General features: G+C 44.5%; 1 protein-coding gene across 1 annotated transcript; it reads right to left on the reverse strand.

The window, feature by feature from the left end:
- Positions 1 to 238: 238 nt before the first annotated feature.
- On the reverse strand, positions 239 to 27515 carry LOC121292303 (EEF1A lysine methyltransferase 3-like). Its single transcript, XM_041214153.1, has 3 exons — positions 27396 to 27515; positions 26399 to 26510; positions 239 to 627 (listed from the first exon to the last, which is right to left on the reverse strand). Exons 1-3 carry the CDS (start codon positions 27513 to 27515, stop codon positions 239 to 241), a joined length of 621 nt encoding a protein of 206 aa, XP_041070087.1.

The following is a 27515-nucleotide window of genomic DNA, read 5'->3' on the forward strand; positions in this document are numbered from 1 at the left end:
TAATTGAAACCCTTGGATCTTATGTCCTTGGTTGCTGCAATTTGATAGCGTTAACGTTGATAAGCTTTCACTAGAATAGAGCTGTGTTGAATATTATGCTAATGTGAATCACAAATCTTTGGGAGAGCAAGGGAAGGAACTTGAAAAATGAGAGAAAATGAGAAGTTTATTCAAACTGACCTCCAGAATTATGTAAAATGAAAAATAGGTCATTCTCTCCCCGCACCTGTATCAGGAACTAATATCTCGTGGGTTTCTTGTTCATTTTGTAAATACAAATCATCCCACTTGTACGAACGAGCTCGCTTTTGAATTGCTTTGGTATTAGCTCCTTGTGGAAATTCTCGGACCCCATTCTGGCGGTCATGTTAGTAGAGATGAAAATTGTGGTGTTTTCATTGCAACAATGCAGAATTGTCGCTAAAAGACCTGGAAAGTGCATTGGGCTGTAAACAACATCCGATCCCAGAATGAAATCAAAGTCGGATGGAAAGTTAAGATGGTCAGTACCCCAAAGAAGGGCACGCACTTTTGAACGGTGTTTGGAGGTGACTGGGATGTTAGCATTAACGTTGTATTCTATCTGCTTCAACGTTTCTGGTACATCCGTAATGGTGACATGTCCACCTGGCAAAAAAAAAGAAAGTAATCGAAGTTACCTTATGATTCTACCAAGCACGAGTTGCAACGTGCATTGTGGTCACCCGAAGAGAAAGAATAGTAAAATTATCACAGGAAATTGTAACTCCTTTTGACCATTCGACACAAAGTAGCCTTGACCCAAAGAAGCAGGGGGAAGCCTCCCTGCCCCCGTCCAGCACAGCGCCCATGTACTGAAGGGGTTCCGGTAGCCCACACGCACCTGCTCTGCATACACTGACTGCAGTGTAGGTTTTAAATAAGTTCAGGTAAAATCAGACCTTTCCAAAATCATTCAATTTAAAAGAAAAAAAGAGGAAGCAGCAACCATTCTACTTTTTTTATGCAGGTGTGTCGGGGAGCCAATGTTCTCGTTATTTTAACATCGCTATTCTCCCGTGCCTGATCATATGGATACATTCAGGTCTATGGGCACTTCAAAAAGTGTTATGATATTAGAGTTACAAAACTGTGTCATTACAGACCCACTAAAAGCGATTGACCCGAAAGCTGTCCTTTGGAGCCTGAAATTGAGTACTGCTGGACACGATTTCCCTTCGCCTATGTCGCGATATCTTCTTCCGAAATAAGGAAAAACAGGGCTCAGCTTTTAAGTATGTTTGATATCTTAACCTGGCGTAATAAAAGCGTTCATTCTGAAGCAAACAGAATGCAATGGTCAGCAAAGGAGTCAAAATCTGTATTCGCATTCCCCCTAACACTATTTGGTTAATGTAGCTTAAAAAACAGATATTGGCCCAGATTTCGTGGGCAATGGCTAGGGGATTGCTCTGCCGTTGAAGTCGAAGCAAGCTACCAACTAAAATTTTCTGGTTACTCTGACATGAAGGTCCTCTTTCTGGACATCAATTTGAACCTGGCGTCAAGTCAAATGGACCCCATCCGTTCAGTTATCATCAACAAGGGTAGGCATTCAAACACATTAAAGTGTTCTTGAACACGGCACACCAGGATGTTTATTTTTTATTCGCTCATGGGATGTCAGCTGCTCTGCCCTAAAATTGCCATCAAGGTTTTCTTGGTACCCATCTTGACCTGCTGCGGCTCATGCGGTGTAGGTTACACCCAACAGTGCAGTTAGAAAGGGCGTTGCTGGGATTTGGTGCAGCAATGCAGAAGGGAACAGCAATATAGTTCAAAGTCAGGATCGTGCGTGGCTTGGAGGGGAGCTTGCAGGTGGTGGTGTTTCCAAGCATCTAATGCCCTTGTCACTCTAGGTGGTAGAGGCTGCTGTTTTGCAAGGTGCTGGCGAAGGAAGCTTGGCAAATTACTGCAGTGCAATTTATGGATGGCACATACTGCTGTCGCTGTGTCAGTAGTGGAGTGGTTGAATGGTTAAAGTGGTGGATGGGTGCCAATCAATCAGCCTGCTCTGTCCTGGACTCTTTTGGGTTTCTTGAATGTTGTTGGAGCCATACTTATCCAGGCAAATGGAGAGCGTTCCATCACATTCCTGACTTGTGCCTTGGAAATGGTGGACAGACTTTGGGGAGTCAGGAGGTGAGTTACTCACTGCAGATTTTACAGCCTTTGACCTGCTCTTGCAGGTATGGTATTTATATGGCTGGTCCAGTTCTGTTTCTGGCCAATGTTGACCCCTAGGACGTTGGTGGTAGAGGATTGAGTAATAGTAACACACTGATTCTTTTCACTTCCAATGAAAGTTTTACAGAGAGCATAATAGATGCTTCAGACAGATATGTCTGATTAAGGTAGCAGCTAAAATATCATTAAAAATTATAACATATTGATCTAGATCTTCCATTCAGCAGCAATGCTGGGTGCATTGCCAGTGCATGCAAATTTTTAGCAACCCAGTGATATTGCCCATTTCTTCTGGGGCCTTCTGATCCTGGCTGAAGAAGAAATAGGCAGTACACATCTGGGAAAGTCCAGCAATGGTAATAGAGTTGGGGAAAGGAGATGACCCATCCCCTTTTTAAGAACACTAGCTACCATATTCAGGTAAGTTTTTAAAGGCCCAGGTCTTGTAATGAATGAGTGTGGGTTCGTGAATAGGTTGAGTGGGTGAAGTGAGTAGGTGGGTTACTGGGTGAGCTGGGTAGATGGTGAGGTGGGTAGGTGGTTGAGGTAGGTGAATGAGATGGTTAGGTTGGTAGGTGGGTAGTCCGGAAGTCAGGTCAGAGGTAGTCAGGTGATCAGGCAATAGGTTGCTTTGGGGGTAGTCAGGTGGTTGGAGGTTAGTCAGGATCTAATCGGGGTGTAGTTGGGTCGGGGTAATCGGGTGGTCAATGGATAGCCATATCAGCTCGTGGTGGGGGGTGGTGGGGGGGGGTGACTAGTCTGATGGTCAGGAGTAGTCGTGATGGGGGCATAGCTGGGTCAGTAATGTATTTGTGTAGTTGGAGGGGTGATTGTGGCAGGGGTTGGGGTGGGGTGGTAAGTCAGTTGTGGAGTTGTCCAGCTGTTAGCCAGAAATTGTTATTCAGTTTAATATTGGTCTAAGTACCCAAGTAAGTAACACCTATCTAGCGCAAGTCTCCACCTTGAGCTCAGGTCAGAGATATTCTTGGAGTTCTTGGGCAGCAGGGAATCAGCCCATCAGAAGTTCAAAGTTCCCAGGAAATTCTTGTGTGTCTGTGCATCCTGATTTCTGCAGACTCCCATCTCCGACAAGTTGGAGACAGGGAGATTTGGGCCAATATCTTAAAAACATATTCATAATTATGGAAAAAATTGACGTTCCAGAAGCATTATTTTCAGGAACAGTTCATCAGTATTTATGACTTATTATGCTATTAAAAACCCAGTTACAACTTATTCAGCAAGCTGTGACATTTTCAAGGATTTTTACAGTAAAGTTAAAGGCTCCTTCCGTTCAGCTCAGTCATGTCCTTGATTGCAGTCTGCTGGAAGGGTGTGGGTTTGTGGGGCAGGAAGGGGGTGGTGAGGTTGTTTGAAGTTTTAAAAGTGCACTCCATGGGGTAGCATAGAATCACTGACAGCAACTTCCCGACCTCCACATTTAACTGCACATGTGCAGACTCTGGTCATTGCCCTCAGTTTCAGAGGAGTAATTATGTAGAACATTGGCAGCTTCACCTTCATCAGTATCACAAAATCCTGGGAAATAAGTACTATTGACTGCTGTGGGGAAAATTGTCATGAATATTGAGGCAATTGATCAAATGTTCTGAATTTGAAACCAGCCTGTTTTTAAAAATAAAGTCAGGTGCAATATTAACCCAGATCTTCCGTGGAGCTGCTCTGCATATCCTGTTGGATCTTCTGAGCCCAGCTTCTCTTGAAATGTGGAGCGCAGCATCCATTGGAGAGCTCCGTCATAGCGCTGTAGCATCGGGGGAAGACCAGATACACCCCCCATTTTATGGAACTACCTGCCCGATAGTATGCTTAAATGTCCAGTGCAAAGCTGAGTGATTGGATGAATATTCATGAAGGAGTGGATAAATGAGTGAATGGGTTGGGTGGCAGGGTAGGTAGCTGGATGAGGTAAATGAGTAAGTGGGGTAGGGTGGGTGAAGTGGGATGTGGGTGGGATGAGATGTGGGTAAGGTAGCAAGTGTGTAGGGTGGCAGGTGCATGAGGTGGCAGCTGGGTGAGGTGGGTAGAATGGCGGGGGTGATGTGGTAGATGGGTAGGTGGCCAGTGGAAGGAAGGTAGTTGAGGTGGTAGGAAGGTAGGGTGGGAGATGGGTGTGCTAGTACATGGATGGGGTGGCAGAGGGGTAAGGTGGTAGGGGTGGCAGGATGTTGAGGTGGGTGCTGGGGTAACAGATGGGTGAGGGGTCAATGGCTAACATGGCAGGTGGGTGAGGTGGCAGGTGGGTAGGTTGAACTGGGAGTGAGGTAAGGTGGTAGATGGGTTGGGTGACAGCTGGGTGATGGGATAGGTGGTTAGGTTGTAATGTGGGTAGGGTAGAAGGTGGTTGATGTGGTAGGTAAATAGGGTGATAGGTGGATATAGTGGAAGGTGGGTGAGATGGTCATAAAGTATGGCAGTAGGTAGGTTGGCAGGTTGGTGAGGTGGTGGCTGGGGAGGCTTGCTGGTGGGTGAAGTGGTAGGTGGTTAAGGTGGCAGGTGGTGAAGTGGCAGATGGGGAGCTGGTGCATGGGTAGGGTGGCAGGTGGTTGAGGTGGTAGTTGGATTTGGTGGCAGGTGGCTAGTGTGACAGGTGGGTAGGGTGGTATGGCATAGTGGTAGGTTGGTAGGCGGGTGAGGTGGTAGTGTGGTAAATGGGTAGGGTAATGTGGTGAGGGGATAGGTGGATAGATTGTTAGCAGTGTAGGCTTGGAGGTGGGTGATGTGGGTGGATAGGGGAACAGGTGGGTGAGGTGGTCATTGGGCAGGGTGGTAGGTGGGTGAGGTGGTATTTGGGTAGGGTAAATTGTGGGTGAGGTGATAGCTGGGTGAGTCAGGTGAGTGAGGTGGCCGGAGGGTATGGTAGTAGGTGGGTTTGGTGGTAGGTGGATGGGGTGGCAGGTTGTTGAGGTGGCAGGTGGGTATGATAGATGGGTGAGGTGTTGATGGGTAGCAAGGCAAGTGGATGAGGTGGCAGGTGTGCAACATGGTAGGTGGATGGGTAGCATGGTGAGGTGGTAGGTGGATGGCATGGCAGATGGGTGAGATGTCGAGTGAGTAGTATGGGCAATGTGGCAGGTGGGTGAGGTGGCTGGTAGTGGGATATAGAGGTAAGTGAGCAGGGTGACAGGTGGGCAGGAGGATAGGTAGGTAGGCTGGAAGGTAGGTGATGTGGTAGGTGGGTAGGGTGGCAGGTGGATGCGATTGTCATTGGGCAGGGTGGTAGGTGGGTGAGGTACTTGGGTTGGGTGGCAGGTGGATGAGGTGGTCAGAGGGTATTGTAGGTAAGGTGTGGTAGGTCAGTAAAGTGGTGGGTGGGTAGCTTTGCAGATGGGTGAGGGGGCAGAGGAGTGAGGTGGTAGGTGGGTTGTGGGTGGTTGGGTTGTGAGTTGTGGTCAGGTCGGGGGCTAATCAGGTCTGGTCAGGAGTAGTTCGGTGGTTGGGGTGTCACATGGTCAGAAGGGGTATTTAGTTAAGGTTGGGTGGTTAGTCAGTGAGCCGAGGTTTAGTCAGGAGATCAGGACCAACTATTCGGGCGGTCAGGTTTTGTCAGGGATAGTCAGTGTGTTCAGACAGGCAGAAGAGAGGTCAGAGGAGTATCTGGGAGAGAGGTGATCTGTGTGAGTGATAAGGGAGTCAGTTCTGTTGTTTCAGGTAAATATTTTAGAAGTCTAAATTAAAAATTGTGGAATAGCGACAGTAACCACAGTTATAGGTACAATAAACATAATTTTTTTTTTAAAATAGGCTTATTCATTAATAATAGAAACTTGAAGGACAAATGTGAAGAATAGTAATTGTAGCGGCCACAGTATGAAAATTAACTATACAAGTAACAGTATAGTGATTGGATATGACTTATATTAGGGGAGTCCACAGTAGGAATTGTAATCAGCAATATGCAAAAGAAGTAATGTTAACATAATCAATGGCTATAAGTTGTCATTATAAGTGTAAACTGTAATGATGACATTTGTAAACACAATGGCCCAAATCTTCTGGCCTCTGAATTGTCAGAGACCTGACGTACAACCAAAGATGCATGTCAGGACTCTACGGAAGTCGTGACATGCAGACTTGTGTTGGAAGTTTATAATTCCAGTGGGCAATTCCTCTGCTGCCCAGGACCCTGCGCGAATGTCTCTGACCCTGACTTAGACTCATACAAATCCAGAGGACTTACCTTGATAATTATCCCAAGAAATGAAATACAGCTTAAAACCTTGACTAACATCTGGGTAACCCCACAACTGATCACCCCCACTGCCTCCACCCCTCCCCAACCTCCCCCCCCACCCCCCCCCCCCACAAATCACGCCAACCACCCCCCCCCCCCCATGTCTACTCCCTGCCAAACTATGCCACAAACCACTAACCAGACCCGACTACCCCCACAACCTGACTACACCCCCAAACACACCCAGCTACCCCCTGCCCCCACCCCGATCGCCTGACCATGCTGCTGCACCACACCAACCTGACCACGCCCCACTGTGACCTGACCTGACCCCATCACCTCACTCATCTACCCACCTACCCACTCACCCAACTACTCATCTACCCACCTTACTCACCCATCCGTACATCCGCCATTCGTCCATTCACTCACCTATTCACTAATGCACTCTGATTTATTAAAAGACTGAACCTTTAAACACTTACCAGAAAATAGCAGCTAGTGTGGTAAAAAAGGGGGCGTGTGTTTTGCACTGTAATGCTTCACAAATCTCAACTCGATTCCGGCAGTGAGGAGTTCTGTGTGATGCATTGGATGTTTGGCATTTTTAAATGTAACCAGGTAAGTGTACTGTTTTTTGTCTGATCAATGGTAGCAGCAGGGATAAGATTTAGGCCCATGAAGTGCAACTTTCGGGGTCAATGATATAAATAGCAATATAGTGGCAATCATAATTATAGGAGTCCACAATATGAATAATAACTAACAGACATAGCCACATAACTAAGCATGTTAATTATAGGAGTAACTCAGAAATAATTTAAAAAACAGCTTGCGTATAATGACCTGTTCGAATTATGAACTGTAGCTATAGGCGGATAGCACAATGAATAATAATTATAGTGGTTTGCAGTATGAATAGTTGTTACAGGAGTAAATACAATGAATATTAATTATAGACAGCCACGTGTTGAATATTAACTATTGCAGTGAACATCATTTATAGATCTGTTACAATTGTGATGTCTATAAGGTTATTGTGTTTTAAAATTGTATCTGTAAAATGAGAGTAAATGAAAGAGATCATGTGCCCAGTTCTGAAGTCTGCCTGACAATAAGCTTGGGATGTTTGATTGTTAGCGATCAAAGCAAGCCTTAGACTATTTTACTTTGAAGAAGGTGCAAGATATTTATGTTTGGAGACAATGTCAGCAGTCTCTGAATTTATATTGGGTAGACACAGTCTTCCAAAATCTCAGATGTTGAAGGTTTCAGGTTCTAAACAGCTATGCTGTAAACTATCCATTCACTTCAAAGGTGAAAGAGTTGGGTTGAATAAAAGCAAATTGGCATTTCTACCTGGGTGCAAGGTTAAATTGTTTCATGATGTTATAGGAAAGAGGCAAGAGGTATCCATTTTTGAGATCAGATTACAGGCTTCCCTACAAATCAATAAATATTGCAGGCAGACACAGTTCTATGTGGTCAGCAGAAAGAAATGTCTGCTTGAGTTTTCAGGCTACTGCAGCCGAATGCGGAAGGGAGGCATTCTCTAGTTGAAGAGACTGCAGCCTTCCAAGTATTCTGGGAGATTTGTCCTGTCATGGCTAAGGGGAAGAAGAATTATCAGAACAGGCTTTACTGCGGTGGTGGATTTAAGAAACTCTGAAAACTGAGGTAAGTGCTTATAGATGGTCGCTCAAAGTTATGACTCGATGAAACGGGGATACAGGAACCAACTGGAAGTGGGGACCAACCATGGACTGTTTGCTATAAGGACTGTAATTCTTTGGGAAGTGAGATGTGTGATAAGTGTAAAAGCAAGATGTTCCTTTCTTTAGTTTAAAGTATAAGTTGCCTATGGAAAGAAAATAGTGTTTTGTTAATTGAGATCAGATTACAGGCTTCCCTACAAATCAATAAATATCGCAAACAGGCACAGTTCTATGTGGTCAGCAGAAAAAATATCTGCTTGAGTTTTCAGGCTACCACAGCCGAATGCGGAAGGGAGGCATTCTCTAGTCGAAGAGACTGCAGCTTTCCAAGTATTCTGGGAGAATTATATGATTATATTACTCAGTTCTGCTGAAGGGTCATGAGGACTCGAAACGTCAACTCTTTTTTTTTCTCTGCTGATGCTGCCAGACCTGCTGAGTTTTTCCAGGTAATTCTGTTTTTGTTTTGTTAATGGTATTTATTCTAGCATTGTGGGTATCTCATTCATGATTCATATGCTTTAGAATATAACTTTTAGTTTTAGGAATTAGAAGGCTAAATGTAAGATAAATGGAAAAGCCTGATTAAAAAATCTGATAAACAATCCTAATGTAAAAGCAAATTGAACAAGCCAAGGTTTACTTAACCTCTGTTTATCTTACAAATCAGAGTGATACTGGAATAAAAATACTTAAGCAATGGGTGACCCATCTCTGGACTTCTCAGTGGAAGCTGGGACTTAGGGCAATTATAAATATACATTATTCTTATGGGGTACAGAATCAAAGAGTTGTGTTGAAGGTAAAATAATTAATTTAAATTTTTGGAGCACACCCCAAAGTATGCTACGTTGACATAGAGAATTGGTGTGTGGCTGGGAGATTCTTTTACTTAAGCTATCTGGGTGTTTGCACAGAAATCAGGCAGTTGCAGTTTTGCTTTGGTGTAGACTGCATCTCACAGAGAACCAATAGCAGATGATTGTTAGTCAGGCCTGCACCGTAAGCAAAGAAAATACTAACTTTAACATTTACTGCATGGAGTGCAGGTGGGACTTGAGCTCATTTTGGATTTTGTGAGGGAAAAGGCAGCTGGAAGGTTTAACTAGCTTGTAGCTATAGGAAGAAATCTACAGTGGTCCTCACAGTGAAACAGGGTTAGGCTTGTGGCCAAGGTCAATCAGTTTAGAGACTTGGAATTAGTGAGGGGTAAAGAAGCTGGAAGATTTGCCTAGCTTAGAGCTAGAAGAAGAAATTTACAGTAAATATCATTGTGAAAACCAAAAGTTAGCTTTGAGAATGCATTGAAGCCTAAGTTTGAGTTGAGAAGTCATAACATTTTGAAGAGCATTTGAAGGATTGCTTAGCCAAAATCGAATGGAAGGATCCCATGAAATTCCATATCTCAGAGGAAGCTGGCATGCTTAGAATATTTCAAGTATAATCCAGAGGACTGTGGCATACCTCTCAATTGATCCCAGGAAGAATGAATGAATCTTCAGGATTCGTGTAATGTATAAGGGAACTCTTGTGGGGAAGTGAAAAGTAAACCTGAGTTCATAGCATAAGTAATAACATATAGGCTGGGATTTTCCACCCCTGTCCACTGCAGGCCTATTCGGTGATGGGTTGGAGAATCTCATGAGAAGGCCACAGTTGTGTTTCCCAGTGATGTAATTCCCGGCGCTGTAAATCCAAGGCGCAATTATCCCCTCCCCCAGTCAATGGTGGGCCATGTTTCCTGCTATTGATCATCTGGAAGTTAATTGTACTAAAATTGCATCTAATTACCATGGCCACAAACTGGAATCATACCCCCACACCAAATTTAAATCCCTTGTCGGCATGATTTCAAAGTGACATGATTTACAACTACCTTTTAAAAGGCTTGAACTGAACCTGTTAACCTCAACTTCAAGGAGAACTCAGAGGTGATTGCACACAATTTTGTGCAGTGCTCATGATCTAGATCATTTAATATATCAAGAAACGCAAGGGTCCGAATACTGACCCCTGGAGAACACCACAACAAGCCACCTTCCCACCCAAAAGCCATTACTCTGTTTTCTATGCCTCAGCCAATTTTTTATCCATGTTGTGACTATCCCTTTTATCCCACGACCTTTAACATTTCTCACAAATCTGTTGTGTGATACTGTATTGAAGGTCTTTTGGAAGTCCATATACATCACATCAATGGCCTTGCCCTCATCAACCATCTCTGTTACCTCTTCAAAAATCTCCAAGTAAGTTAGACACAATTTCCCTTTAATAAATCCATACTGACTCTTCCAAATCAAACTGTATTTTTCCATGTGACTATTAATTCTATCCTGAATTATTGGCCAGAATTTTCCGGCTGATGTGCGGATGGTGTAGCCCGCACGTCAGTGCGTAAATTGACGTGCGCTGACATCAGCGCGTGCCATCGTGATATTTTGGTGGGCAGGCACGATCAGTTCACCCGCCATTAATTGAAGGGCTCGTTAAGCCCCATAACTTGCCAATTGTGTATGATTTTGAGGGACCCGTGCAAACTTCGGGTCGGCGCACGGGCCCAACGGGAAGGCGGGTAGGAGATTATTTAAGAAAACTTTTGCAATGCCGGGATATGTGGACTTAGAGGGGTTGTTCATGTTTTTCACTAAGTTATAATTGATGAAAGTGTTTAAAACATACCTGTGTGATTGTTAGTAGTTCTCGATGTCTAAGAGGTTTTTGTGTAAAGTGAAAGCATTCTGCAGACAGCATTCTTTTTCAGCCATGCAGCTTTCTGGAGGCCTCCATTTAGCCTGACCACTCCAGTGGAGGCAGATTCCCTGAGGAGGAAGGGAGGGATAGGGTCAGGAGGAGGCCAGGATTGGACAATCAGCCTCCAAGGGAGGCACCTTTGGGTGTCCAGGCACAAGGGGCGCAGGGCCAAAAGGTTGTCCAAGGTGCAAGGGGCCACAGACGACACCACTGTCCTGTTGCCAGGGTATACAGGCCACGAAGCAATTACCTCAATATGACTGAGGTGCATTGCCGAAGGAGGCTCCGACTCTAAAGGGAGACAGTCAACTATATCTGTCAGATGATTGGCCCTGAGATCTCCCCTAACTGTGTGGGAGGACACCCCATGCCAGCGGCTCTGAAGCTCACAGTTGCCCTCCACTTCTATGCCTCTGGTTCCTTCCAGGACTCGGTGGGTGATTTTTGTGGTGTCTCCCAATCAGCTGTCCACACTTGTGTCAAGCAGGTTACAGACGCTCTGTTCAGACGGGTATCCACCTTTATCCACTTCCACTGCGACCACACAAGTCAGGCACAGCAAACCAGAGGTTTTTCAGCCATTGCTGGATTCCCTGCATCGAGGGTGCTATAGATTATACACATGTGGCCATCAAGGTGCCAGCAGGTGAGCCCAGTGCCTTTGTCAATAGGAAGGGCTTCCACTCAATGAACGTGCAGATAATGTGCGATCACAGGATGCAGATTTTACAAGTCTGTGCAAGGTTCCCAGGCAGCTCCCACGATGCCTACATCCTCAGACACTCTCAGGTGCCGGGGCTCTTCAGTGCTCTGGCTCGGCTAGACGGTTCGTTGCTGGGTGACAAGGGCTATCCTCTGCGAAGGTGGCTCATGACGCCAGTACGCCATCCAAGAACAGAAGCTGAGCATTGGTACAATAGGAGCCAGGGCACCACAAGGGCAGTGGTGGAGAGAGCCATCAGTCTTCTCAAGATGCGCTTCCATTATCTGGACCACTCAGGGGGCGCACTCCAGTACCCCCCTGATCGCGTCTCTCTGATAGTGGTAGTCTGCTGTGCCCTGCACAATCTTGCGCTGGAAAGGGAGGATGCAATTGACGATGAAGACCTTGACACCCTGGATGAGGCTGCACATGATGAATCCAGCAGTGGCTCAGAGGATGAGGAAGCACAGAGCAATGATGAAGGCCACAACGACGACCCGTGTTTACAGCAAGGAGGCAGGGACAGCCGGGACAAGTTAATCCCAAGAACCTTCAGCTAGCTCCACACACATGGATCAGCAGGAGCAGCATTGCCTGGAACTTCCACACGTGGCACTTAGGTGCTACCTCTTCCACCTTATAAGCTGCAAGTAAGGCCTTAGTACAGAAACATCAATCTCCACTCAAACACTCATGATAATTTTGTGAAAATGGAAAAAGCACCATAATGAAAAGACGCTCAGCCACGGTAACAAAGGTGGACTTTATTCTGTCCAAAATTAAAGCCAACATGATTATTCGTCAATGTTACAAAAAGGGGTCCCTATTCTAAGGCCAACACAAAATCACCAGTGACATACCCGGGGAGTGCCGAAGGTGCCTTATGTTTTCCTTTCCGGGTGCTATGTGCTGCCTCATCTCTCGGAGTGGCTTGTGAGACAGCCTGTTGACTCTGCTGTCCTATTGGCCTAGGTGATCTTGGCGGGTGTCCTCTGGCCCATGGAGCCTGTGATGGCCCCACCTGGGAGGGAGTGGCCAGCTCCTGAACTGGCACCTCCCTAGTTGTCACAGCCTCAACGGAAGCAATGTTGACTGGCAGAGGGGCAGAGGAGCTGCTGCCCTCAGCCGGAGCACCATGAGAGGAGCTCGCAGGGATGGCAGGCAGCTGCTGTGCTGACGTGAGGTCCACGACTACCTCCCTGCTCACCAAATGCTGGCACTTGGTGTCCACAACATCTTCCATAATGGAAAACACCACCTGTGGCCAGAACAGCTGTGAGGGCTTGCAGGTTAGAGCGTAACCCAATCATATTTTAATCCATTTGGTGGAAACCCCTCTCTGTGAGAGTCACTAATCTCTCGTTGAAGGAATCCTGATGCTGTGCCCCGAGGGCGGATTCTTCACGTGCACTCTGCCTAGACTCCTCCGTCGCAGAGAGCAACTGAACCATTCCCTCATGCAACCCTGCCAGATGCAAACTTCCTGCTGCCTTTCCTGCAGCTGCTGCAATGGGGACAACTCCAGAGGCACATCATCAGTGCTGGGCTCAGCATGTGCCTCGTCCCCTGCAGCCCTCCGGCTGCTGTAGCCATCAGCACTCTCTGCCCCAACCATCTCCTCCAGCGATCGCGATGCGCCCTCTCCACTGTGACCTGGGACACTAGCCAACGGTAAGTTCCCCACCGAGGTGTGTGTGCTTGCGTTGGTGCCTGGCTGGCTGAAATGATGTGCCGCAAGTTGCACATGTTGCCCCTTAGGCGTGGATTGGGGGCTGCGTTGAGAATGTGCGGGTCACCTCTGGTGGTGATGCTGAAATTATCAACAAGGACAGTGCATCAGTTAGCATACAATCAGTTCAATCTTTCATCCCTTTCGCCCCCACCCACATAAGTAGCTCACCCTTAAAAGAAAAACATAGGTGAGGTCCAGATGAGTCAACATGGGCCCCAAGCATTAAATGCACATGGTTAGATGGCCTCGTGAATGGCACATGGCTTGTAAAGAACCAGAGGAGTGGGGAGAGGTGGATGCATTGTGGCCTGGATAGTTGCGCGGCTGAGGAAATATTTCAAACAGTTGTGTCATTTTCCGCCAAACTCAGGAGATTGAGAGGTCATATTATTGCCTTTCATTCTGTAAGGAGGGGCATAGACTGGGTGGCCAGAAGGCAACGTTTCCCCTTGGCGCAGGGATGAGTAACGTGGTGGCATTCATCTAAGTTGAGTGCCATGAGGTTGACAGCTGAGGTGCTGAGGACCTTCTGGACAAAGTAATGTGGGCGCACTGGCTGGAAGGGTACAGGAGGTCCCAAACCCCCGAAAATGGAATAAGTCTTTAGGTGTGCAGTGGCAATCCAATGGCATGTTAGACCATGGTGATAGTGGTCACAAATGGGATAAGGTGACTTTGGAAGGTGGTGGAGAGGATATTCCTCAAGGGGACGAGGGTCCCTCCTGTATGACCCACACGTCAGAATGTCTCAGTCAGTGAATGAGCATTGTTGCAGCATTAACAATTGCAGCAATGATCAGTGGTTTGAATGGTGGGCACACTGGATGGGACTGTGGACCTCAAATACCTGCCCGCTGGACACCAGCCTCACCGCCCCCAGCCACCCTGGCCTCCTGCTTCCAGCCCAGTCCCATGGCCTGCTCCTCGAATGGGGTGGGGCGCTGGAGAGGGCGTGCCCACCAACCATCCTCAGGTGCTTCCGGGCATTGTGGTTACTTTTTGCCTGCAAAACACATAAGAGGATTTATTGGGGCAGGTCACTCATGTAATCTGCACGCACATGCCACACCCTAACCACAGTGGGCCATCTGAGGCCTCCAACAGCTCCTGTCCACACCTACTAGTGATGAGTCCCCAGAAGATAGTACGGCTGGTCCCGAACCCCTCACCCAATGGTCCCCTTGGACACTTTTGGCATCCATCACTTTGAATAGCACACGGGTCCTAGCGCCCATGGAAAGAGGATCAAATAGGTGCGACGCTGATGCTGGCAGATGGGACTTGCCCAAAGGACCTTGAGGCACCCCTTAGACCATGTCATTACCATCAATATGACATGTGTTGGAGTTCTGAGTATGTGTCTATTGGCCTCCCCTGCAGCTTGCCCCCAAACTACTCAAATGCCACAGAAACCAACATATGCTGCGCAGAAAGCCCTTCTTCTTCTCAACCACTAAGGTTGATGTAAGCATTGTCAGTACCCATTTGCCCACCTAGCATGCGACAGATGCCCTATGCAGTAACGGCAGCCATACATGGTGGGGGGGGGGGGGTGGTGTGGGGGCAAAGGCTAAGGCTACCTTCTGCCTCAAATAGCCCAGACAGACATGGTACTTACCCGTCCAGAGCGCAGCAAATCATTGAAGCATTTTCGGCACTGTGCGCCAATGCATCTGACGTCATCATGGGCACTTACAACCTCGCCCACCTCCTCCCATGCATGGCTGATAACATGGGGTGCCCTCCTCCTCCCATCCTCAGGATACAGAACATCACGTCGCTGGCCCACCTCTTCCAGGAGGACAGCAACACATGCATCCGCGAATCTGGGTGCACAGTGACCCCTGCTGGCATCTCCTGCAGCCTGTCACCCTCCTCCTCCTCCTCCTCCTCCACCTCCTCCTTCTCTGCCTCCCTTGGAGCATTTCTACCTCTCTGTCTATGGTGCACTGCTTCAAGCAGGCTGCCTGTCCACTCTTTATACAGGCTGCCGGCTCCCCATTGGAACCGGTAGTCTGAGGCCGCCCGCCCCCGCGACTATTTTCCCGTTCTCCATGGGAGTCGCAAAGCCACGGTGCAGGCCTTAATTGACCCACCTGTGGAAAATGGTGGTGCAGCCAGATTCGCCAGCGGCATTTGGCTACCTGCCTGCCGCCAAGTGGGTTGGGTCCGCCCGACCAACGGACGTAAAATTCTGCCCATTGTTTCTAGAAGTTTCCCCACCACCGAAGTGGTACAGACTGATCTGGTCTGTAATTTCAGGGCAGATATTTACAACCTTTTTTGAACAAGAGCGTAATGTTTGCAATTCTCCAGTCCTCCACACCTCCCCTGAATCCAGGGAACATTGAAAGATTATTGCCAATGCCTCTGCAATTTCCATCTCACCTCCTTCAATATTCTTGGATGCATCTCATCCAGTCCCGGTACCTTATCCACTTTGAGTACTGACAGCTTATCCAATACCTCCTCCTTATCTATTTTCAACCCTTCTAGTGACTGCGTTTCCTCCTCTTGGAGCAAGGAAAAGGTAAATTGGATAAAACGCAGGTTGACTTGACGAGAGTACAGTTGCAAATGAAACAACTGGAATTGGACTCATAAATGAAGAAACTTTGGCCAGGATTTCCCAGTGGGCGGGGCCCACTCGGCGATGCATAAAATGACGTGGGATGACATTGGGCAGAACTCCTGACATCACCCCACGTCATTTCAATTTTCAGGTCGGCAGGGGCTGAGCCGAATCAGCTGTGTGCCTGCCGACCTGTCAATTGCCTACTGAGGCCTTTGACAAAGTACTTAACTTATTTAATGGACCTGTCCGTCCAACCTTAAGGTTGGCGGACAGGCCGGGAGTCTTGGTGGGAAGCAGAGAAAGCATGAAACCTCATCCACGGGTGGGATGAGGTTTCATGTAGGTTTTTAAAAATGTAATAAAAGTGATGGACATGTCCCAGTTCATGTGACAGTGTCGCATGAGGGAACATATCAGGGAAATTTTATTTTTGTATTTTTAACATTTTTTTAATGTGGAACCGATCTCCCTGAGGTAACACTTAGGGAGATGAGTAGGCTCGCGGCTGAGGGAAATCCCCAACCACCACCACCACCCCCCACCCCCTGCAACACAGCTTCCTGGCAGACGTCACGCTGGGCAGGCCTTAATTGGCCTACCCACGTAAAATGGCAGTGTGCACCCAATCAGGGGTGTCAATGGGCAGCACGCCTTCACGTGCCCGCTCCTGAACTCCACCCCCCCCCCCCCCCCCCCCCACCCAACCAACGGGGGGAAATTCTGCCCCTTGAAATTGAAAGTGATAGAGAAAAGCAAAAAAATTGAGTTCGAAAAAGGAGAAATGTGAAAACTTCAATTAATTTAAGAGTAAAAGAAAGGGAAAGTCTTGACCTGCAAAAGGAAAGGAAAGCTGGGAAATTTTAACTGTACAGAAGAAGTCTTCAATTACATGAACAGGGGGGTAACAGGTAGATTTGACGATGGGTCAGATTTGCCTCCTGGTTTTTGGCAATTTTCATCTATTGCCTAAATTCAGTGAGAAAGGAGTTGAAATGTATTTATATCATTTTAGACAATTCCTATGAAGTTATCATGGGCAACAGAAATTGGGGCAATCCTGTTACAAAATGTTTCAATAGAAAAAACATTGGCAGTTTATTTGACTCATTCTGATGAACAGTCTGCAGGTTTCGACACATTTGAGATTGCTGTGCTTAGTGATTATGAGAGTTCCAGAGGCTTGTGGACAAAAAAATTTAACATCTGAGCAAGGGACAGAACCAGACTTTTGTGGAATTTCCTAGATAAAAAGAGATGGTGTTTGATTGATGATATAGGTTGATGAAAATCAAATAGGAGTTTGAAAAACTTAGAGAGCTTTTGCTAATGAATGCATTTGTAGACAGTATTCTTTTAGGAATCAAGTTCCACCTGGAAGACCATAACATTTCTAACATAAGGGAGGGAGTTGTTTTAGCTGATAACTTTGCTTTATTCCACAAAAACATAGGTGACAGTAAACCATTGTTTGCAAACACAGAGAAGCTGGAGAGACAAATGACTTGATTATGATAGAATATTACACAATGAGGGGGTGGCAAAACTGAAAAGACAATGTTTGTCAGGGTAGTGAAGGAGATAGTGTGGGAGATGAAAAATAATTCAAGGAGACCAAAATGTTACTTTGGGTTATGTGAAAGCAGACTGTTGGAAGTTGAAACCAAAGGCAGTAGCTTTGGTGGGAGTGCCCAATGCTTCTTCAGAGAATGTTGTAACAGTAGTTGGTGCCGGTAACAAACCAAAACCATCTAATGTATTTACAGTTGGTGCAAATCACAGCATAAAATATAATGGGAATTTTAGGGTGCAGTAATTCCACTCTTGTCTCACAAAGGAGCCAAAATATAGTTATCCTTAAGGTTACAGGGTTGTCTCGAAACTTGGTGTTTGCAAAAGATGCAAATTCCTCTCCATGGGATTCACTAAATAAGACAGAATTGATATGGGATATTAATGGAAATTGTTCACTTTTTCCATCATGTAGAGTGAATGTAAACTGTGCTTTAGTCAATGTTTCAGTTATTGATGGAATTGTGTCTGAATTGCCTATTAACAGTGTTTATTTCATGCTAGGAAATGAACTCACGGGAGATAGAATGTTGCCATCTTTGAGATGGTAAGCAAGTCCATTGAAACTGACACTATAGCAAAGAAGTCAGGGAGCATTTGTTATTTTGCTGTAGAAAGTACTGTTTCGACTAAAGATGTCTCCAAAGAATCAAAAGCTCAGATTTCTTAGAGTAAAGAATGCTTGAAACCTCTGAGTGGCAATAAAAAGTTAAAATCAAATGCAAACAAACTGAATCTGACTGCTTTGAACATGTCGTTGGTCTTAGGCTAAAGGTGTCAGAACAGAACAGAACAGCAGTGCTCCAGGCAAGAAAACCAAAGAGAGAGAATGCTTTGAAGCAGAATGACTTCTTTGTAGTTACTGCTGATGCAGCGAAATTAGAGAGCACATTAAAGTTTTAATGTAAAATGAAACTCCAAAATACAGAAACTGTGGCTCTTGCTTGGAAAAAAATTGGACAATGCTCATACTGAACAGGAAGATAAAAAAAAACAGTAACAGTGTTGAAAGCTGTGAGAGCTCATAAAAATTATTGCTATTTTTTAATCAGAACATAAACATAATCTCAATCAGATTCTTCAAGCAGCGAAGGAGAACCATAATCCTGCATTTAAATGGGAGAAATATGACTCAGATGGTTGCCTAGCTGAAACGTTTTTTTTTGAGGATTTAGACATTAAAAAAACTTCTAACCAGGAAGGAAAATTGAGATCAAAGTTAAAGCTTGGGCCAAATGTTTCACAGGCTGACTAATGAGTCCAGAGGGTAAAAAAGCATTATGACTGAGAAATTTCTCTGACACTACAATTTACACCTGTTGGTATTCAAAAGCCAGAAGGACTATCAGAAGTCAGCAATATTGTTCTTGAGAAAGTTTCCCATACTGAATCAATTGTGCCATTTTTTAAACCAAGGACAAGGAAACAAAATGAACGTTAAGCATCATGAGCTATTGGCAACAAAACCATTTTCTGTGTCATTTGAGAGGAAGGGCTTTAATATTCACTGTTAAAAAGGACTTTAAATCCTAATTGTTACAAGCATTTGATTGATACTGTATAAACATTGTGATGCTGCTGGGATGGACTGTGTAATGGATAATGTGACAGCATGGGGAAGAATGTTACTTGTACAGTACGTAATAAGTTAGTTTTTAAAATGTGTAGAATGTTAGTTATATTATGGATAGTGTTTATGAAAACTTGTGACGAATGTGACGACTTTGCACTCTAGAGGTGGCGGGGGAGGTGTTACAATTGTGAGATTTATAAGATTATATTTTGGGGCACAATATTTAAAATTAGGGCAAATGAAGGGGATTATGTGACCTGTTCTGAAGTCTGCCTGAGATTAGGCCTGGGTTTGATTTCTTGAGATCAAGGAAGGCTTAGATTGTTTTACTGCAGAGAAGGTGCAATGCTTTTACACTTGGAAATAATGACAGCAGCCTCTGAATTTACAATACGTAGACTGAGTCTTCCAAAGTTACAGAAGGGTGTTGATAGTTTTGGGTTCTAAACAGTTGTGCTGTAAACTGTTCATTTACTTTTAAGATGAAAACAGTTGGGGTGAAGAATATGTATTCAGCATTTCTACCTGGATGTAATGTTACTGTGTTTTACATTTCCATAGGGAAGAGATCATTGTTGAGACCAGGTTACGGGCTTCCTTACAAATCAATGAATATTGCAGACAGGCAGCAGTTTTGTGTGATCAATGTAGAGAAAAGGCAAAAAAAAAGTGTGCTGGAAATAATCAGCAGGTGTGGCAACATCTGTTGGAGAGAAAGAGAGTTACTGTTTTGTGCCAAATATGACTTTTCTTCAGAACAGTTCTAATGAAATGTTATGAAGATGTATTACATAAAATAGTAATTTATGATGTCATCAATATGTATTGAATTTATTTGAAAAGAAAACTTTTCCTAAGCAAAGGACATTGGCTTACAGCAGCTACAATGTTGTATTTGCGAAAGACACAGCTGCTTTTATGGAGATGCAAAGCCTATGGAGCTAACAGAGAGAGTTTGTGTGATCCAGCTCTTGGGTAGAAAATAGGTGCTGGATTTTTGAAGCATGGAAAGAGACTGCCACAGAGGCAACAGGCTTACTCAATATCTTTCTTTTGAAACCACTCTTATCAAAGCTCAGCTGTTTGTGATTAGAAAACCCACCAGAAGACATCATTGCTGCAAACAGAGTTCTTAAAGGATAATTCTGAATCAACACCACTGTCTCTAGTGAGAAACCCCAAGAAGCAGCAGATACTGTGGATCTGGACCCTTCAGCTGTACATAAGCATCTGGACATTCTGTAAATAATTGTTTTCTGCATTTACTTATTACTTGGTCAAGTTTTTAATATCTGATGCTCTGAAGATTTTTACTTTTCTTTGCATGTTTGAGGTGGGGGTGGAATTGGTGATTGTGTGCACATGAATTTTGCATTAGTGGGTAGTTGCACATGCTTGTACTCTTTTAAACATTTTTCTGTAATTTCTGCATCTGTATCTGAGTGACTTTTAGCACTATATAAAGAATTGGCAATATCACTTCCCTTTTAAATTCAAACTCTCTTACAACCACCTCAGGAGTGGGACAGAGAGAGGAGTCAGTTGACCTCTGTTGACTGTGTCATAACAGATTTTAGGGGGCTCATCCAAGATTTGAAACCATAGACAAACAAGTGTAATAGGAAGTGGAAATTATTCTCTTTTGGTCATAATTTAAAAACACCAGTACAGTTTTCTTGTGTACTAGACTGATTCCATACTAACCAAAATGTCCACTTTCAAGTGTAGAGTGTTTTTAGGACAGAGTGAAATAACTTGGAACAGTTTAAAGGCATTGTTCACTGATGAATTGAAATTGAATAATATGCAGCGAAAACTCTACTGTGTCCACACCAATGTATTATCAGGTAGGATGACACTGGGTCATGTTCCCGACATCATGTCCAAATGCAATAATATGGCAGGTGGGCAGGCCTAGAAATTGGTTGCCTACCCACCTTATTTAAATTCAATTTAATTGTTTAGTTAAGCTTGTTAATTTGGCAAATTACTGGAATAATACACATTGGGGATTTTTTTTCACTGAAAGAATGTAAGGGTGGGTTAAAAGTCACCAGCTGGGTCCTTAGTTTGACTTCAGTAGTTCAAGCTGCTGTGAATGCTGCTAGCATTTGCTGCTGGAAGCTGTTTCGAAGGGATACCTTTGCTGTTTTGAGGTGTCATTTAGCCTGCGAAATGGTGCATTTAAGTCGTCAACTGTACCTCAGCCTGTTTAGTTGTACAGACATGAGGATAGTGGTCTTTGTGGGATACATATCCGCCAGTGAGGAAAAGGAGGAGATTGAGAGGGAGAGGAAGAAGGCCAGATGGTCATTGATGGTGCATGAGGATAGCAGATCAGGACCGGAGCAACTAGCTGATGGAGACACAATGCTGCAACAACGGAGGCACAGAGCTGGGACTTGTGCTGCCAACCAAGTATATAGGCAGAGAATAAGTTACCTCCAAATATCAGAGACACTTTGATGGAGGAGACTTAGGCTCTTCAGAGTCACAGTTATCTCTCTCTCTCAGATGTTGGCAGGGGAGATAGCTTCAAACTGCGTGGGTAGTCACCAATGCTAGTGGCCATAAAGGAGACTATTGCACTGAATTTCTTTGCCACTGGATCCTTTCAGGTTGCCTCTGGAGACTTCAGTGGCTTTATCAAGCCTCCTGCATACCAGTGCATTGCACATGCAATATTCTGAAGGGCAGGTCAGTATATTGCAATTTTAATTGACCGCCACAGTTAACTGGAATGAGCCAGAGGCTTTGCAGTGATGGCAGGTATCCCCGGTGTTCAGGGAGACATGGACTGCACTCATGTCACCATATAGGTCCTAGCAGGCCAGCCTTGTATATTCACTCCTTGAATGTCCAGTTGGTATGTGACCACAATCAAAGAATCATGCAGGTATGATCATGATACTCTGGCAAGAGCCTACATTGTCCAGAACTCACAGGTGCCAGCCATGTTCAATGGACCTGATGCCCTGGATGGTTGGCTTCTCAGTGACAAGGGGTACCCTTTGAAGTGGTGGCTCATGATACCGTGAGAGCCCCTAGAACAGCCAAGGAGGAGCTATAACAACAGCCATGGAACTACCAGGGCCATCATCAAGCAGACAATTGGGCTCCTAAAGAAGTGTTTCCAATGTCTGGATAGATCAGGAGAAGCATTGCAGTACATGCCATCCAGAGTTTCACTGATGGTCATTGTGTACCGTGCTCACCATTCAGAGAGGGGATGCACTGGAGGAAGAGGAAACACAGGATTGCAGGCATTTCTCTGATGGGGGCGAAGAGCAGAGAGGGAACATCCTGAAGGAGAGGTGCAAAGGTCTGCGCAAGAATGCATGGATGGCCAAGACACAAGGGAGGCCTTGATAAGATAGAAATTCCAGTAGGTCAGGCATTGTTGGCCTCTGATGAGTGCACTGCCTGTGACTCAACATCATTCTATCTAGATTGTGAGCTCACTGAGAAAGTCCTGTTAGCACACTCACCCTCTTGATGCCTTAGGCATTGTTGCATCTTGACCAAAGTTCACTGCTGACCATTCATAAGTCTTTTCTCCATAATTTACTATAGTGCTTACAGATAGACTAAACCTCTGCATGAGAGAGAGCAAATTGAAGGTTTATTCACATGTTGGAATTTTAAACTTGTCCAAGCAATCCTAAAACCTGAGGAGAAGGACATAAAGGCATTTTTCATTTCATTGAGAAAATAGCAAGGCAAATGAAATGTTCTGCTGAAAACTGGACACTGCTAATGCAAAGCAGGGGAACAGACAAAGCCCATAAGGTTAATATCATGCTTTGTGGGAGACCTCTGCAGACTGATGACAAAAAAAGGCCTCTGTTTGAGTTAGTGCCTGAAACTAATAGAAATTTTGAAACCTCCAAAAACCTACTGAGCAAACTTATATAGAGTTTGAAAGGGTCAAACAACATAAGTTCAACCACTGGATGTGGCACTAAAATTAGAGGCCTGACAAAAAAAACCTGAGTTAATTCTCCTGCAAGAATTTAAAATCTCACTCCCTACTTCTAAAGTACATATGTGGAGAACCAAAAGGTTTCAAAAGCTAGACAAGCAACTGAGGTGACTGACTGAGCTTGTCCACAAGCCCTTACCCCAAGGGAAACTCTTTATCCATCACCCTGACAAGCCTAAGAAGGATGGAAATTGGGAGGGTGGAAAGCCAGGGGCGAAAAGAGAAAGCTGGAAATGCAGTGGGATCTCTCCTCAGGCTTCCAGGTGTCACTCCTATTCTTACCTACCATTTTAGCCTATGTGCTCCTTTGCAACAAGCTGGGACATCTTTGTGCTGATTGCTGGAAGTTTTTGGAAAAGCCCAAAGGATTAGTTAGGGTGCACCAGGTAAGTGCGGGAGAAGGGGCACAGCAGACAATGCTATGGCTCTGACCGCAGCAGTAAAAAGGCAGTGTGGTGGATGTGGGTGAGGTGAACAAGACCTCTGAGTTAAAAACAAGAAAACTGCGGATGCTGGAAATCCAAAACAAAAACAGAATTATCTGGAAAATCTCAGCAGGTCTGGCAGCATTGGCGGAGAAGAAAAGAGTTGACATTTCGAGTCCTCATGACCCTTCGACAGAACTTGAGTTCGGGTCCAAGAAAGAGTTGAAATATAAGCTGGTTTAAGGTGTGTTGGGGTGGGGGGTGGGTGCGGAGAGAGAGAGAGACGTGGAGGGACAAACAAGCAGTGATAGAAGCAGATCATCAAAAGATGTCACCAACAATAGAACAAAAGAACACATAGGTGTTAAAGTTGGTGATATTATCTAAATGAATGTGCTAATTAAGAATGGATGGTAGGGCACTCAAGGTATAGCTCTAGTGGGGGTGGGGAGAGCATAAAAGATTTTAAAATATTTAAAAATAATGGAAATAGGTGGGAAAAGAAAAATCTATATAAGTTATTGGGGAAAAAAAACAAAAGGAAGGGGAAACAGAAAGGGAGTGGGGACGGGGGAGGGAGCTCAAGACCTAAAGTTGTTGAATCCAATATTCAGTCCAGAAGGTTGTAAAGTGCCTAGTCGGAAGATGAGGTGTTGTTCCTCCAGTTTGCGTTGGGCTTCACTGGAACAATGCAGCAAGCCAAGGACAGACATGTGGGCAAGAGAGCAGGGTGGAGTGTTAAAATGGCAAGCGACAGGGAGGTTTGGGTCATTCTTGCGGACAGACCCAAACCTCCCTGTCGCTTGCTATTTTAACACTCCACCCTGCTCTCTTGCCCACATGTCTGTCCTTGGCTTGCTGCATTGTTCCAGTGAAGCCCAACGCAAACTGGAGGAACAACACCTCATCTTCCAACTAGGCATTTTACAACCTTCCGGACTGAATATTGAATTCAACAACTTTAGGTCTTGAGCTCCCTCCCCCATTCCCACCCCCTTTCTGTTTCCCCCTTCCTTTTGTTTTTTTTTCCCAATAAATTATATAAATTTTTCTTTTCCCACCTATTTCCATTATTTTTAAATATTTTAAAATCTTTTATGCTCTCCCCACCCCCACTAGAGCTATACCTTGAGTGCCCTACCATCCATTCTTAATTAGCACATTCGTTTAGATAATATCACCAACTTTAACATCTGTGTGTTCTTTTGTTCTATTGTTGGTGACATCTTTGGATGATCTGCTTCTATCACTGCTTGTTTGTCCTTACAACCACACCAACCCCCTCCATGTCTCTCTCTCTCTCTCGCTCCGCACCCCCCCCCCCCACCCCACACACACACACCTTATATTTCAACTCTTTCTTGGACTCGAACTCAAGTTCTGTCGAAGTGTCATGAGGATTCGAAACGTCAACTCTTTTCTTCTCCGCCGATGCTGCCAGACCTGCTGAGTTTTTCTAGGTAATTCTGTTAAGAACTCTGAGTTACCAGGACTTTTTGTCCCTACCCCTCAACGTGAGGCATGTAAGCCACTAGCCATTCTTAAGGATAAAGCAACTACCCAAAGCCTTTTGCTGGGGAAAGGCATGATCTTTCCACTAGGATGTCATGATTTTAGTGAACAGTATTAGTGGGGCGAGTACATACCCAAACCTTTGTAGTGGGTGCACCTGCAGTGCAACTTAATGTCTGAGCCCGTAACTATGGGGATTGTCCATAGTTTACTTGTGGATGGGGTTAAATTGCTCTTTGGAAATGACTTGATGGGGGCTAAGGTAGTGGCTTCCCCAGTTGTCTCTGAGATGCCAAGTGAGATCAAGGAGACAGAGCAGTTATGGGAAAGGGTTCCTGAGATTTTCCCTATCTATATAGTGACCCAGTTGCTGGCCAAACAATCTTTGTTATCAGAGGCTATATTTCTTGTGTTTGAGAGAAAAAGGATGCTTGGTGTTGTGAGCTACCACATCTGGATGCAGAAGGGAGATGGTCTCTACTCAAAGAGACACATCCTGCAGCCTTCTAGGGATTCTGAGAGATTTTTCTGGTATGGCTAGGAGTTCAGGTACCATCAGAACATGCTTCACTGCTGTCCCTGGATTTAAGACACTGTGAAAGCTGCAGCAAATGCCTGTAGACATTCACTCAAATTTACTACTCGACGAAATGGGGATTTGCGATCCCCTTAAGTTGGGAGCAACTGTGAACTGTCTAGTATAAAGACTGTAATTGCCTGGGGAATATGATATGTGACAAATATTAAAGGGAAATATTCCTTTCTGTAGTTTAAAATATAAATTAGCTTCTAAAAGAAAACAATGGTTTGTCAATGGTATTTTAGTCATTTGTTACAGTAAATGTTTTACAATGTTACATCTTGTCATTATTTTAACTAGTAACTGGAAGTTCGAATCTCTTTTCAAAAATTATCAATCTCTATGGAGATCGTAATAGTGCCTATAGAAAGTTATGCTTGAAGCAGAAATTAGAGGGATGACCAGTATGAATTGTAAATTGACAGCTAAGCACTGTAACTTGTAACCATTGTTGTAAGCACAATAGATTATGACTGTGGTACACATTTAAAATTATGTTTTGACGTCAGACGATAAATACTTAGTTACTGCAGAGTTAACGATATGAATAGTAATCGAAGGATAGGAACTATGTAGATCGATTATTGAGTAGATTACAAAGAGTAATAATTGGCTTTGAATAGTATTTAATCATATGCACTGTATATGGCAACAAGGAAAGTACTACGAGTGATAATATGGGGATATGCATTAACATTAATATCTGTCGGAATATTCACTCCGAACAGTAACTATAGAGGTCAGGAGGATAGCAAATGGAACGTTAAACATATCGAAAAGTCACTATCAATGAAGTATGTTTTTTCACTTTATACCTTTAAGTTTACTATCAGTGAGAATTTGTATTTCTCACTTCAAAAGTGAAAGATAAGTTAACTTACCTAGGAGCACCGCCAAAATTCCCACAATTCCGGTGCCAGAACCCAGTTCAAGCACCTTCTTCCCAGTAAAATCAATCTTCTCATCATGAAAGTACTGACACAGAACAACTGCCTGACAAAAGAAACATTCATTGTGCTAACCACTTTACAAAGTACGCAAAGAACAAGGACAATGTGAGAAGAGAAAGAAAAGGCCGGTTTGTGGAAAGAGAAAGATATGATTGGGGGAGGAGTTTTAAAAGGCCACTTAAGCAATTTCATATGGGTAGAAAAACAGCCTTGACAGAGTCATTCAGGTAGGTCACAACCAAACTTATTGATTTCAGTGGTGAGTTCGGGCTCTAAGAGATGTCAAAAAAAGGAGGAAGATATAATGAAAAGCGGAGTGTTCTAATCGCACTTTTGCCATGCACCCCCTATTCCTTTTGTGTTCAAATTGTTCATCTTTAACAGCCGGGATCCGAAAATAAATGAAATCGGAATTTAAAATAAGGAAATAGACTGCATTTATATTGCATTGCCCTGCCCGTCTGAGGCGAATGGCTGATTACTCTGAGCGGGAAGCGAAAAATGTTGTAGAAGCAGGACGCTGGCATCAGCCAAACGCTTTTTAGAGGGGACACATAGCGAAACCAAATGGCATGGTTTGTCGACGGTGTGTTGAACTATTTGTGTAACTAGATATGAAACGTTTAGTTGATACAAAATGGAAGTGGTTACTACAACCTAAATGCTCAATGACAACACGGGTATTCTGTTCAGTTTCAAAATATGGTTGCAGCTGGGGAGGCCGATGTATAATTTACATCGTCATTTACCCAGATAATCTGGCTCGGAGTCAGACTGGGAACTGATTCTGCGGCTATGCACCCACTTAAAGCAGTTTCTAATCCAAGCGAGTGTGGCCAAAACTGCAGCGATAAATTGGAAAGGCCTTGCAATGGGTCGGGAATTTATTTTTAAGTTCAAACAATATGTTTGACAATACTAGACTTACAGGTCCCCAGACATAAGCAGAAAGACCTAAAGCAGCTCTTTTAAACATCGTAATCGTTAAAGTGTGTCCACAAAATGTATAATCCTTCACCGAGATATCGTCATTTTTGGTGTTGCTCAT

This window comes from Carcharodon carcharias, chromosome 20, assembly GCF_017639515.1.
Source record: "Carcharodon carcharias isolate sCarCar2 chromosome 20, sCarCar2.pri, whole genome shotgun sequence".
Classification (NCBI taxonomy): domain Eukaryota; kingdom Metazoa; phylum Chordata; class Chondrichthyes; order Lamniformes; family Lamnidae; genus Carcharodon; species Carcharodon carcharias.